The sequence below is a fragment of the Cariama cristata genome, unplaced genomic scaffold (assembly GCF_000690535.1).
Source record: "Cariama cristata isolate BGI_N322 unplaced genomic scaffold, ASM69053v1 scaffold2984, whole genome shotgun sequence".
NCBI lineage: Eukaryota > Metazoa > Chordata > Aves > Cariamiformes > Cariamidae > Cariama > Cariama cristata.
In genome coordinates, this window is record NW_009613335.1 from 5007 (window position 1) to 19737 (window position 14731).

The 14731-nt window shown below is 50.2% G+C and overlaps 1 protein-coding gene across 1 annotated transcript in view; it reads right to left on the bottom strand.

Moving 5' to 3' along the window:
* The window catches only part of LOC104160746 (rab11 family-interacting protein 3-like), a gene marked incomplete at both ends in the record, with an annotated part of 51672 nt that overhangs the window by 3930 nt on the left and 33011 nt on the right, over positions 1-14731 (bottom strand). Inside the window, 4 exon segments of the mRNA XM_009698959.1 lie at positions 1305-1398; positions 4025-4060; positions 7402-7536; positions 11653-11826. Of these exon segments, the coding sequence (XP_009697261.1) occupies positions 1305-1398; positions 4025-4060; positions 7402-7536; positions 11653-11826 (439 nt within the window).

The following is a 14731-nucleotide window of genomic DNA, read 5'->3' on the forward strand; positions in this document are numbered from 1 at the left end:
TATGTCTAGTCTAAATCTACCCTCTTTTAGTTTAAAACCATTACCCCTTGTCCTGTCATCCCCAGAGCTCCACTGCATCCAAGTGCAGCCCTGAGGCTGCCTGAAAGAGGACTGAAAGACCCTGGGTTCACAGCTATGTGTAAATAAAGTCACGTAGGAAGAAACAATGCTGGCTGGTGGGAAAGGATCACAGATGAGTATTTTCTCCCTGTACCTCTATGGGGCTTGTTTCAGCTGTATTTGCATTTTCATTCCCTTTCCCTAAAAAAGAGCAAAGTGGGACAGGAGTGCCCCTCTGCTTCCCACCCAAGCAAGGGTGTGGGTGGGTGGGGAACCACAGAAGGACAGAGTTTGTCGTCCCCCAAATCCCACTTACACCCGTACAAGAGCAATCATGAAAGAGGGGCAATTAGGAGCACATCTGCAAAACCAGAACCACCGCTCTGGGGAGAAGGGCAAGCGAAATGGAAGTGCATTAACAAAAGAAACATGCAGAGACACAAAGCCTTTTCCAGAAGTACATACATGTTTTCCAAGCCAGATGCCTTAAAGAATGCCAATGTTTTAGTCAACTTTCAGACTTGGAAAAATGTTGATTTTTAATTTTTTTTTCCCAAAGGTCTTCTACGTATTAACATTATATCCAAGTGCAGCCGCACACATGTATTTCTCTTCCGCATGCTGCTCCACGCAGCTTTCTATTCACAGTTCCAGAACTGAAAAGCCATTTTCAAGGAGTTTCAGGACTGCAGCAGACGTTTACAGAAGTCACAGGTCACCTATCTAACTTTTCTTCTTTCCCTTAGCTACTTTTAGCTAAGTGTGCTCAAACAAGAGCTTTCTTGTGCTTCCATCTCATCCTATAATCCTTTTCTCTTAACACCCCAGTAAAACCCAGCAGGACCAGCACAAAAACATCCTGACGGCACGAGCAGCACCAGCAGCAAGAGCACGCCAAGGAAGGGAAGTCCTTGTTTCGCATCAGGCGACTTTGCTCATTTTAGAAAAGCAGAATTTGAGAACGACTTCTTATTAAGTGAAGCAGAAGTGAAAATACAGCCTGCAAACAGCTACCCGCTCCTGCCTCAACCCAGGATCTCTGCGATGCGATTCAGAGCGCTCTCATTCTCCATCCCCTCAATGAGGGATGTGTCCCCTCTGTGTGTGTCCCCTCGGACCCTGCACAGATCTGCCCAGCGCCAGCTGCACGGTAAGAGAAGCTTCAGCCTAACTCCTGCCTGGGGATCTCGGAGCATTGCAAGTCACTGCACGCTCCAGGATAGCACGGACAGCACCGCTCTTACCTTGTCCGTGATGTCCTCTTCTGTACACTCCAGCGTATCCCGGTAAGACTCCTCCATCACCCCCACGGACAGCGCGCTCGTCTGATGCAATTGTCTATAACAGAGACAAACCGCCCCAACCCACAGCAACACCAACATTAGAGCAAACATCGCAGGACGTGGCGATTTCAGGCGACAACCGCTATCGCAGGATACGGTCCCCTCTCTCCCTTCCTCAGCTGCCACCTCTTTTTCCAAGGGGATTTAATAGCACTACTCCTTCTTGGGCTGCAGGATTTACAGCAAAGGATGGCGTGGGCTAGGTCCCTGGCAGACCAGCCGTCTTTCTCACCATCAAGTCCTCCAACAAGTTCACCGCCTCGGTGCCCCCTGGTAACAGGGCTGAGCGGGCGGCCGCTTACCGGCTGAAGGAACGCACCCTGCGAGGGAAGCGCAGACGTGGACCCATGCTGCTGGGACTTCATACCACGGTCATTTGGGTTTGCTCTTTGGAATGGGAAGAGATAAGAACTCACTCTTTTCACTTTCTTTCTTTACGAACGTACCAAGGCCACGTATTATCCCGCAAAGGACAGAGTACTCTGCTCTAGCCACCGATAAGGTCAAGAAGAAGCGGGGGGCAGTGGGTGTAAAGGGAGGAAGGGGAGAAAAAAACCACCCAAACCTCCAAACCTGTTGTAAAACACTCCAGCCCACCTCCCTGCAACAGCCAACAGCGAGCTAATCATTAGCAAGCCCTTGCGACACTGGTGTCCGCAGCTTCGCGGCGATCTAAAGGACGCCCCGTGGAGGGGCTGATTTGCGTTTAATCCTCGTGGTATCGCTGCACATCAGCTCCGTCATCTCATGGCACAAGAAACTGCTATTGCCGTGGGGAAGGGTGGTTGTATTCCAGCTCTGTGAACCCCCGGCAGACGCTGCCTGCAGAAACCCACTCCCCTCTCCCACCGCAACACAAGCGCTGAGCAGCCTGAGCCACCTTTGAAGCCAGCGCTGCTTTGAGCGGTAGGTGAACGAGAAAATCAGAGATCTCTTTGAACCTCATTTTTTTCCTAGGAATTCGTAGTGTGGGCTCTCAAATTTACCCTGCTACACAATATGCTCATGCAAATATTCATGAAGCATAACCGGCATTTACCAAAGAGACCACAGCCGAGTACCAGCCTTATTTTGCATCCTCACCCTGAGTATATATTTAGATTTGAAAGTCTCAGGCACATTTCTCATTTAAATCATGCCAAGCACAACAGGGCCCAAGCAGCTGAGATTTCTTAGCAGAAGTAGAACCCGGACAACACAAAAAAAAAAATCAGGAAAGAACCCTTACCAAAATAAAAATCAATTTCCTAAAAGCAAATGTTTTGGTATTATTCAGTAATGACAGTATCTGCAACAAAGGGCTTGCTTTGGGCTGAACTTAAGGATCTGGCTCTGCTCTGCAGCAAACCCTTGTTGTCTCTCTCGTTATGACAAACTAAACTCAACTGCTCTTGAATTAACCCATCTTTACCTAAGCCCACAAGTCCTAGTCTGAGAAAAGCATCTTGCAAATGCAAAGGGCCAAGAGGGCTCAATCCCCCATAAGACAGGGCATCTCCATTCCCAAAAGTTTAACTCAAATCCTCCCTAGATTTGCTCTGCCAGTCACGGGACAAAAAACTAGCCCTAAAACAGGAAACCTGGGGACACGCTGCTTCCTTCAACCTTCTTTCCTGCCCGTGTTTTTAACAAAGATCTAGAAAGTGAGATGACCAGAACTAGGAAATGTAATATCAAGGACCTGCTTCCTTGCCAGGAGGGGAAATTGTGCTGGGGTGACTTGCTGACCGCAGCAAAAACGGAGAAGGGAAAGGTGTGAGAGCACAGTCGGGAGGAAGAGGTGCACAGAAGCTGCCCGGGTCAGCGCGGGGAGCAGACGGAGTGCCCGGGTACAGGGGTACGAGCATCACCCCCGTCGAGCTGCCCGTTTGGGATGGTGAAGCAGTAGGTATCAGCGAGAGGGGACGGACCCTCTACCCCAGCAATTCAGAACAAACTCTGCAGCTTTTCCTGGGCAGTCAGGGATAAAAATGCCCGCAAGGGAAGGGTGACTGGCATCGCATGAGATGGTCCCGCAGGACAGAGGCGGCACAGCGTTAAACCCCACGGTGGGGTTATCTGCAGCTGCCCCTCCAGGAACACCCCAGAGCCTGAGGATTACACTGAGCAAAGTCAAACAGATCCAGGAGAGTTGTCTAAGGGGGTTAGCTTTTTTAGGGTGCTGTAGAAATCCTCCGAGTGGGTGTCAATCCCTCCAGACTGACTGGTCCGGTATTTTAGAGACCCACCATGGTGGCACCGGGGAGGAGACAGCCTAGCCAAGCAGTCCAGAGGGACAGACCCTTCTAGGGACTCCTTCCCCACTCCACATCCCCCCTGCTAAGGCACTGGCAGGATGGAGGGGGGCGGCGGGGGAAATGAAAAAAAAAATCACCCCTGTTTTTGTCCTGGAAGAAGTCACATTGACACCAGCCTCCAGCTGCATGCACGAACGAGAAAGCCGCATTTCAGAAAAACAACTATTGCAAACTAGATCAGAACGAAACCTGTTTTTCCCCAGCGCTATACAACACGTCCAGAAGTACAACGCTGCAAACTTATTTTGACAGCCTTCCTTCCGCGGGCCCGGCAGCTAGTCTAGACCCCCTTCTCACCAAGCAGTAACAGGAGTATGAGCTTACCTTGCCACCTTCTTGCTTGAAAGTCTTTTATTTGGACTGCAAAATGAAGAAAAAAACAGGAAAATGTTAGGAAAGCCGACAGCGGAGAGCAAGGGAAACAGGAAACTGGGAGCACGCCAGGGCACATCCTTTGCTCTGGCAGGGGGGCACCCCCACGGCACGAACCACCCCCACAGCCCGGCCACCCCCGGTCAACAGCGAGGCGAGAAAAGCACTCACGGATTTAACGAGGCAGCGATAACGAATCAAACGAAATAACGCCGCAGAAAACCTCATCGCCTCCAGCAACGCTATCCTCTCACCGGCTGATCCCTGTCCTGAAAGCTGATCCCCAAGGAAAGTGCTAATAATAGCAGTGAGCTTGGTGGGCTTCAGCCCGATGCCAAGGGCAGGACCGAGCTGCCCCTCCCGCACCCCGCAGCACCCCAGCCCTCCCTGCCCGGTGCCCGGGGGACAGGGCACACCTCCCGCCTGCAACACCGGCACTTCCATCCTTCGGCACGCTGGTTCGCGCTTCTCACAAAGATTATTCTCGCTCTTTGGCTCCGGATCACCAGAGGATTGCTGCCTACTTGTAGCTCAGAGATTTTTGGGAGCTGTCGATCACGTCTCTTTCTGGATTTTAAGCACGGGCACTGTTATAATGGCTTATAATACATAGGGGTACATGCTCTCCTCTGCACAGATAACTGACGGAGATCGCACACCTCAGCTCTGTATATGCCCGAGCCAGCTGCCACCATACCACGGCGGTCAGGGTTTAGCTAATGCTCGGCGTGACCCACGGTACAAACAGCCACGGTCTGCGTTACCCTGCCCCTCGAGACGGGGCTGCAGGCCCTCCCCGTTGACGAAAAAAAACAAAACCCTTTTTCAGGAACAGCTACTTGCTAAGATGCTCCTTCCAATCCTTTGGTCGTGGGTGATGCAGCTGCATGCTAGCGAAGCAAGCGGGGTTTGGATCTCGCTCCTTATCTTCCACCCAAACACACGCTGTTGTTAAAGGAATGCCACTGGGACACATCACTGACACCAAATCATCACTGAATGATGACAGCAAACGCGGTTCTAGCCCAAGCAGAGAAGCAGCAATTGCATTCCCTAGTGCTTAGCTCAGTTTAAAGGAGAAAAAAAAAAAAAGATAAAAATCATCTGGGAGTCCACTCCTGCAACAGTTATATTAGTTCTTAGAAGGAAGAATTAAAAATAGTTGAGGACAATTTTCTTTTTTAAAAAAAACCCAAATGACCGACCAGGGACTGTTGTCAGGGTTACCAGCCCTCGTGTCAAAAGTGCATCCTCAAACCCCAGATTTCCAAGGAGCACAAGAGTCGCTGCTGGCCGGGCTTCAAGGACGCTCGGCACCCGCCCGAGGGGAGGAGGTCAGGCCCTCGTGTTTGCCAGCAATTGTAATAAGTCACGTATGTCCCCAGAACCGGAGGGAGAAAAAATATTTTTCTCTGCAAAGAGCTTATCAGAAAGCAGTGCCGGCACCTGCGGGTCTTCTCGGGAGGGGATGAGACACACCACTGCTGCTTCAAGGGCACCACAGCAAAACATACTTTCACAAAACTAGTTCGTCCCAAGCTCCTCGGGGATTTCTTCCCTGCCTTCCCCATGCCGTGGGCTCGGGTAGCAGTGCCCCAACGCTGGGACCAAGCTCCCCATCTTGTTCCAAGTATAAAACACTGTATAAACACCCATAGCCTTTAAGAGTGAGGCTGTTACACGGCAGCTTGGGCTTCACCCCAGCCGTTAGCATCCTCTGGAGCTGGTGTCTTCAAAGCTTCGCTCGCCAGGCACAGCACGAGGCTGCTTGGCCCAGATTTTTGGTCCAGTTTCTGCTTCTCTCTTCACCTGCAGTCAAGGACGTGTCCCCTGCACTGAGGGCTTCACGTTGTTGGCGATGCTGAGAGCAAACAACAGGTCCTGCCACGTCCCGTGTGCCGCACAGGGACACCTCTCACGTCCTGACCGCAGAAAGGGTGGGCAATGCCCCCTCCATCGGGTCAGTGCGCTGGGGCACTTGGAACAAACTTCCAGCAAATTTGTGCACGGGAAACCCTCAACACAGATGGAAGAACCATACCTACTCGTCCTGAGACTAAAGGGCACATGTTAAATCAAAATCTATGGAATTCCCACTGTGACACCATGGGATGGCAAAGCCTCCTCTGGAAAACCCATCCATCACAGGAGGCTCTGAGGTGTTAGGCTCAGCTTTGCAGGTAAATTTGGTGGACAAAGCCCGAAATGGAGCGGGGCTACTGGTGCATCCAGGGAAGTCCAGAGTTCTCCTTAATAACTGCATAACCTGAGACCCATCACTGACCCTCAAGGCCTCCAACAGCAGAGGCAACTATTTACCCGAGAAAGAGAAAGGGAGAGAAGTACTTTCTCCATTAAAAAAAAAATTCAAGTCAAGCTCCTATTTGTTTTCCAGTTCTCTTCCCACAGCTATATAGCCCAGGAGTGCTCCCATGTCCCACTGTCCCTGTACAGGACAGACAGAGACCAAGAGCATGACCAAAAACCAGGCTTGAAAAAGCACACCAGATGCAAGACGAACAATTATTATTAATGCCACCATCCTTCCACCCAGTGGACTGCAAACAGGTCTGAAAAAAAAAAACCCAAACAAATAGAAGTCCCTCCCCACTTGTCAAATCTGCAAGTCCAACTGCTGGCTGGTAGACCTCAAACCTTACGTTCAAAAAACTTGTGAAGTTCCTAGGCAAAGGCCCCGGCACCTGTCACGTCTACTCGGCTAGTGGTGGCACATAGGCGGGCAGGCAGCTGGCGAAGCCAGCTGAAACAAACTTTTACTGCTGCAAAGCGAGAGCATCTACAGGAGAGGTGCCAAGCCCCAGAGAGCAAGCTGACGCTTCCAGGTTACTGCTGCAGCGGGAGGACGAGCTGTACCTGCCCTTCCAGGTTGAACCAGCAACTCGGACATGCCTCCATGCTGGGCATCACCGGCCAGAAGACCTGGCAGTCTTTTCCTTGGTGACAGAAATACTGTACACGATCAGCTTACGGCTTCAAGTCCCGATGCAAGGATTGCATTACTCGGAGCGTGGAGAAGCACCCACCACTCAGCAGGACATGCAAAGAGGCTGCCCAGAGCTGAAGGGAAGACTCTCATTGTCTGCTGGCTTCCGTGGCTCAGATTAAAGGAAACTTCTCCTCATCCTCCATCACGTTATTACCACCTTTACCACCTGGAGAGGCTCACCTGGTTTGGTGAAATTCATCCCCTTTCGCAACCAGGACTCAAGCAACACAACAGCAAAGGAAAGCTGTGCAAGGCAAGGAGAGTCTTCCCTTCCAGAACAATCATTCCCAACATGAAATGGCCACGCACAAGCCCAATTTACCTATTCATTTCAAGATCATTCAGGCGAGCAGAAAGATCCTCGAGGCGGTTGATTTGTTTGTGGCACTGGCTACAGTAAAATTCAAATGCTTCATCTGCGATAATGCTGTGCAGTTTCGCAGCAAGAGGATTGGTGCTAGAGAAATCACAAGGGTCATTTTAACAGGACAGAACAGGACAGACAGGGCTGATTTTCATCCGTGGCTTCCACAAGCTGAGCGGACGTTCGGGCAGGAGAGCTTTTGGTGTGAAATATAAGACTTGCAATTAAAAACTTCAGGGCAGATTAAGGTCACCACCTCCCGTGATTTTAGAAGCCAAATCACTGTCAATATGGAGTTGCTATAAATTAGCAGGGCTTCCATCACCCTCCTCCCAGAGACTTACAGCCTGGCCCATGTTTCCAAACCCCTGTGCCAGCCAGCTCTTGCGGAGGATACCCCGACAGCCTGGAGAAGGCAAAGTGCATGCTTTCCACAAACCTACCCGCATACAAACTTTATTTTCTGGTATGATTTTCCAAGCAACCCATCTCAGGAGGCTTTAGCAATGGTCCTGGTTTGCCTTTGGTAAATGCAGACTGAATTCACACATCGCCAGACTGGGCGTCATGAGCGACAGCCAAATCCTTTGGTCAGTTGTACCATTTTCCAATGGGATGCTTTAAAAATAGAGCAGTTGTGCTGCTGCGGACCCACCGTTAGTAATGCAGAGAGTCAGACTGTCATTGCAAAGAGCTTTTAAGCTAAGCTCAAAAAGGTGGTTGCAATTCAACCGCTCTCTCCTACAAAGTGAAGCGCAGAGAAGCTAAGCTGCAGTGTCGCCTTACTGTAGGGAACATCACTTGGCAAGGGGACATGGGGGCCTACGGGACTTTAACAGCTTGGGAACCTAATGGGTCTGATGATCAGCTTTTCATTTTCAGCTGCTGATGTGGAAAGCAAGCCACCGAGGCATTCACTGACACTTGGCAAACCAGGGAGCCATTTCCCCCACCTGACATGACCTGGGCAGGACAGAGTTTGGCCAAGGGATTCTCACCAGCAAAGAGTTTGTGTTACTTTGGGGCCAAATATATGCCACAAATCTTTCCTGCAGGAAAATGCACTTCTGGAAGCCACGGACTTTAAGCAAAGAAAGGTTAATAGTGAAAAAACAAAGCAGTTCAATAAGGAAGACAGGTAAAGGTGCGAGCAAACACGAGCAAGCTTAAAACCAAAAGGCATCTGAAAGGGCTAGTCAACCCCGTGATAGAAACACAGTGGCAAGTCCTGGCCTGGGAGATGCTGAGGGCATGGGACACCCCAGGAAGGGTCCCCTGGCTCAGCACCTTGGCGTAACCCCTCACTGACATTTTTGGTGACAGTGGGGTGTCAGCACCCCCAGGGTCAGGCCTCTGAGTTTGTGCTGTCTGTACAGTATTTCCGAGCCCCCTTAGAACAGGCAACTGGACAACAGTAAATGCCAAATTGCTCATCTCTTCCCATTCCTGGAAAAAAAAAAATAAATTGAAAAACATTCTAGGGCAGGTTTGGATCCAGTATAATCCTTATCCACCAGCAGGCAGTTCAGTTCCTCAGGCTTTGCGCCGGGTAAGAGGGGACAGAAGTTTTGTGGCACCTGGAAGAAGTGATGTGCCCTTGTCCGGGCTCTGTCCCCGTGCCTGGCTGCACGTCAGCCCTGACGGGCGAGTCCTCCTTCGCCCCAGCAGAAACAGCTCACCCGACTGGGTGCACCTCTGGGCGAGGTGTGAAACCAAACCTAACAAGCATTAACCAAAACGGGAATAGAAGCGCAGAGGAGAACCCACAGGCCAGCCTGGCAACTCCTTAGGTGCGTGCAGATATACTTGGCCTCTGGTTGCGTTGGTTGCTTGCCCGTTGAGTGGGTGAGAGCTCAACTGCACTGCGCTTCGGGGCGTCCCCACCTACCCCTCGTGGCAAGCCGCCACGCTTTGCACCACATGCGGTCTTCCTGCCTCCTCCCTTCATCTCGCGGAGTAACACTCATCTTCCACAGGTCATCGGTGCTTACTGACACAGCACGTCGGCAGCCGAAACGGGTGCGTGCGAGGAGCTTTTCCTTTCGGTTGTCATTCATTTCCCACCAAGCACTGCAGAAGGACTTCTCCTACCAGATGGATGTCCTAGGGAAGAGGTGGCAACCCAAGAGGAGGGATCACAAACACACAGACGCAAGGACTAAGTAGGAAAATGCAATACCCCATAGCGTTCTCTGAAGGGTCTTGGGTTTTGTATTAGTCCCCTGGTGAAGATTTGGAGCTGCGGCAGGAAAATTTGTCGACGTTATTCCCACTCAGAGACTCTTGTAACATAGAAAGGGTACATGGCAACGTGACCGTTTACAAGCGATACTGTTCCTCGTATTCAAATCACAGCCAAAACAAAAGGTTCAGCCTGAACCAGGGATATCCTGTAGTTCTTCAAGGTTTTACTATGTTTAAACGCACTGGGGAAGCAGGGCTGTGCTCAGAACAGCAGCGCAATCTCAGAGAACGATCAGCTAAGGAGGTTCATGCACACAATGATAATCCAAGGTAAGGGCTAGACCTGAAAGGTGTGAGGAAATCCTCTGTTTCAAACAGAACTGCATTTTTAACTCTGGAGGTTTTGCAGGGTTTATCTGCAGCAAGATTCATCCCTAGCAAGCCCCAGCAGTGAGTCTCCAGCACAACCACCACGAGCTGCATGGCCACGTGCCGAGTGAGGCCCTCCTGGCAGAGGAAAGATGCTGCAGAGCACGATCTTGTGGATAAGATCCAAACAGACAGAGCAGCAGAGGGGAGACGGTGTCCTGACAGAGCAAGATTTGAACACTGAGAGCATAGGCAACCCACGAGCTCCAGACTGATATTAAAGAAAAAGTTTAACTGATTGCAAAGCTCCTTGAGCTGAGTATTTTCTTGCCAGGATCATTCTGGACTAGGTTGGAGGCCCACCCTCAAGGACAAACTCAAAACGAACGCCAAGGCTGGGTTTTAATCCGAGAGCGCTTCCTACGGTGCAGCACCAGTGCAAGACAGCCATACTTGGCATTTCTGCACAGGGCAATCAAAGGACAAGCGTGGACGAGTGACATGTCCCTTCCACTCCAGGGTATCCCATCACATGAAGTGCTGGAGCACTGGTTTCCGTAAGTAATGGGTTATGCATGCTTTACAGCACCACTCTCCTATTGCAGGTTTAGTTAACATCTTCAAAATTGCTGCTGCACCAGCAAAAAAGAAAGTAAGCCCTGACCTGCAGCAAAGCACAGGAGTGGAGATTTAACAGTAGTTCTTCCATGTCAACAACCAGAATTGCCCAAACTCTATGAAGGGCTTTGGGAAGCTCATAGAAAACAGGCAGACAGCAAAAAAAAAAAAAAAAGTTATGACAAGTTTTTACTTCTGCAGAAAGTCAAACACATGTATTATCCCAAAGGAAAAAAGTATGTTCTTGTCTTCAACACAAGCATGTGGCTGGCAGGGACCATTCCTGCCTTGCACAGAGATGCACTGTCCGATGGAGAAACACGTCCCTGGTGTTATCTGTCATCATAGAGACTTTGTGGGCTGCAGCAATGGATGATCACTCCAGTTTTTACTTTTTTTCCTTAGAAAATAAGTATTGATGGTTTTTTTACTGTCACACCAGCTCCTCAGTCCACCCGGTGCAGGCTGGAAAACCAGCATTTGCCTGGTTTCAGATCCTAACGCCAGGAGTGCAGGAAAACGCTACAGCCTGCTTCTTGCTCCACGGGTCCCTTTGGCCGCCTAGAGAAGGAAAGCTGCTGCAGCTTGTGCCAATCCAACCAAGCATCGTATCAAAGCCAAAAATACAAGCACAAGAGAGAAAGAGAAAAAGTGTTATCCAACAGGAGCAGGGGTAAAGCTGCACGGTGGTTTTCTCTACCGGCAGGTTCTGTGAGGAGCCACATTCCTAATAGGAGTGGGAACGCGATGCTGTTCTGGACACACGTGAAATACAGACTGCTCTTCTACCTGCTGCCGGGCATTAGTGCCTCTGGATGGGAGGGTGGGCACTGTTCAGGGAAAGGAAAGACTGAAGGGGGTAACTCCTCTTCCAATTCTGAGCTCATTATCCTGTTGTATCCAAAGTTTGCCAGGAACCCCATCCTGCAGGCCAGCTAGCGTGCAAACCCAAAGGAAACTCTGACACACGAAGCACAGGCGAAGACACTAAGCAACTGAAACCGGTTAAAACATTGCCAGCGCTGCGTTGAGCATTACCTGGGAGAGAGGAACGAGGAGCTATTAAAGCTGCTTTCCCCATTACACAAGCTGTCCGAGAACAAATCTGCTTCATTCCCTTCTCCGTAATCCTCAAAATGCTCCTCTCCGCTAATGACCGTAACGATGGAGTGACTGAGGTCTGAGCCCAGGGGCAGGTCGTGTGGATGGGATCTGTGGGAACAGAAGGGAAGAGGTTAGAGGGTGGCCATCGCAGCAGCGCACGATACATCTGCTTTCCAAGTCAGGTCCCCCATTTCGGTAGACCAGGTTAGTTCTTTCTTACAGTGCAATTCACCCTGTGCCTTGAACACTGAAGGGGCAAGCCCAGGCACCGCCGGGAAGTTTGCGGCAATTTTTTTTTTCCCCCACAACAAACCAATGCTTTTTCACGCAAGCTCCCCTGGCAGCTGTAACGTAGGATTTGGGGGCAGTCAGATTTGCAAGCCAGTACCCCAGGTCGGTGGTAAGTCCTTGCATGGCACCGGTGCAACCAAAAGCGCAGCAGAGAAAAAGCTCAGCGTGTCCCAAACACATCCTAAGTAAGTTTTGAGTTGCACCGTCAGCCTATGTGCCGGACTCACACTCACTTATTGCTATATAATCCTATCACGGGCCCCGCACCGGGGTTTAACATTGTAAACCCCCCACCCATGACACAAATCCCGGTGATTTACAGGCAATTGCCAAACCCAGTGGCAACAGATGCCCTGGCAAGACAAAGAAGCCCTTTCCCTGCTCCTGCTGGGAAAACACTGTACGCATTCATGACAATCTTGGAGAAGGGAACGCCGTTCCATGTGTTTTTAACACCGGATCCAGAAGGCTGTAGTGTGTTAAGCCTCAGCCTAAACCCTGAACACAGCCAGCACAGGTCCTGGGATGTCCCTTGCTTCGGAGGGGACACAGCTCAGCACAGAAGTCATCGTTTCCATAACTGCCTTTTCACATGCCCAGCACCGTATGAAGTCGAGCCACCACGGCAATATGCACTCACTCTCAGAGGGCTTTCCTGCCCAGGACTGCAGAGGTTTTAAAATTAAGATGGGGGGAAAAGGCAGGGGGGATTTGTAAGAACCAGGCTGTGAAAGCAGCCCAGGTGTCTACAAGCCATGGGTACATGTTTTAGCGGGGGGACTAGCACCGCTCTCCTCTCCAAAATTCAAAGCTAAAACGCCCTGATATTTCAGGCTGTGCCCCCATCTTCATCCCCTTGCTGGGAGAGGGAAAATAGGGGTATGACTAGATTGCTGTACTAAATCAGAAAGAGATACTTGCTGGGAGAGGGAAAATAGGGGTATACTAGATTGCTGTACTAAATCAGAAAGAGAAAAAAGATTACAGATAAGCCATTTACGACAAAAACCTGCACCATCTGAAGGATTTACCCTTATCCCGCTAATAAAAACATGTCAAGCCTCCAGCCAAAACAGCAGTAGATCTCTATTTAACCGCAGACAAGTCCAGTTCAGCCTGTGGGCATCTGCACATCCTCCGTGTGCACTTGTGAAGCATCGTTATTCCAAGAGAAAACAAGACTACGATGAGTTCCCCTCCTGACTTGAAAATTACATGTTGCTTTTCTGGCTTAAAGTGATAAAAACTGCAAGTATTTCAGGTGTTTGGATCATCTGAGAACTTATTTTAGAGGTTAAAGATGCTAATGAGGGTACAGAAGTTCTCCCCAGCAGCGGGATCCATTAGAAACCCATCCTCCCCAGCCGTGAGTCAGACGCTGCACCCAGCAGACCCTTGCCGAAATCATCGGAAATCTCTCCAGGAATAGAAAGGCAGGGGGTGGAATTTTTTAAACTCACAAGCAAAACCCAACTCCGCGCCTCTAGATTTGGGGCTGCAGTTTGACAAGCACCATACAGAAGCAGATCTGATCAGGCACCTGGAAACCCTCAGCTAGGGATGCTTTGGGCAATAAATAGTATGAGTATTTCATATACACCTATTGGGGCTCTAGCAGTTTTAAGATCCAGAGTTCAACTAGTCTTTACTACACATAGCCTAAATAACCACTTCAGCTCCAACCATCTAAGGTATGTTGAGCTTTAACAGCTACCGAAAAGCAGCGTTGAAGCTTTGATTCAGCCCACCAGCTGCGCTGGTCGGATTGTCCTTACTGACTGTCCCCTAGAAGAGCTCCGGGCCCTAGAGGTGTAAAACTGCTGTCCTGCCTGGGGTCTGATGGCATCAAAACCAGCCCTCAACAACTTGGGACTAGACTTCCAGACATTTCCATCTCAAGCCTTCCACATCTTTAAGTCAAATGAACTTTGTCCTTTTTTGGCTACTTGGAATTTGCTCACATTTAACACAGCTGGCAACAGGCACCACTGCATTTGGATAGAGCACCCAAAGGACACCCGACCTTCTCAAGCCCACACTGGGAGTAGCAGGGAAGCCTCAAGAATAACCTCATCTTAAAAAAAAATAAAATAATTCCCAAGCAAAGTATTTTGTACCTACAGGCAGGTGAATCCGAGGCACGTCATCTTCCCCAGAGGACGAGAGCGCACACAGGCTGCCATGGCCCCTCCAGAGACCCCCTGCTTAGTGGTCGGGCAGCTCAGCAACCGATTATATCCCGATTTAACTATCACTGAGCTGTACACGCTTGGGCAAGGAGAGCCTAGCCAGATAATCTCATTTCTTCTCTAATCCACAGCACCCTTTCGACCCCAGCGCCGACTGCCCAGCAGTACTGACCGCTCACCACATCCCTGACATCCCCAGATGTGATTTTGGGGTGGGAGGGAAGCCCAGGCCTTTCTAAAAGCAATGGGAACTGTAAAAAAAAAAAACCACAAAACCCACAAAAACCAAAAACCTCAGAGCACCAAGCCTGGGTGATGTGTTTTTGGCCAAAACCACTCTGTGCATTAGCAGACCTTAAGCGATGATGGTTCCAGCCATTTCAGCACAGAACAATGCTCTTGGGTCACTATTAAAGGAGTTATTCCCTCCCCTCCCGCCTGCCAGCATCCCAGTTTCACCCCAAACCCCACTTTTCCTGTAAAATCTAGGAAATGAGGTGGGCCTAGGAGCAGTTTCGCCAGCAGCGGTTCGG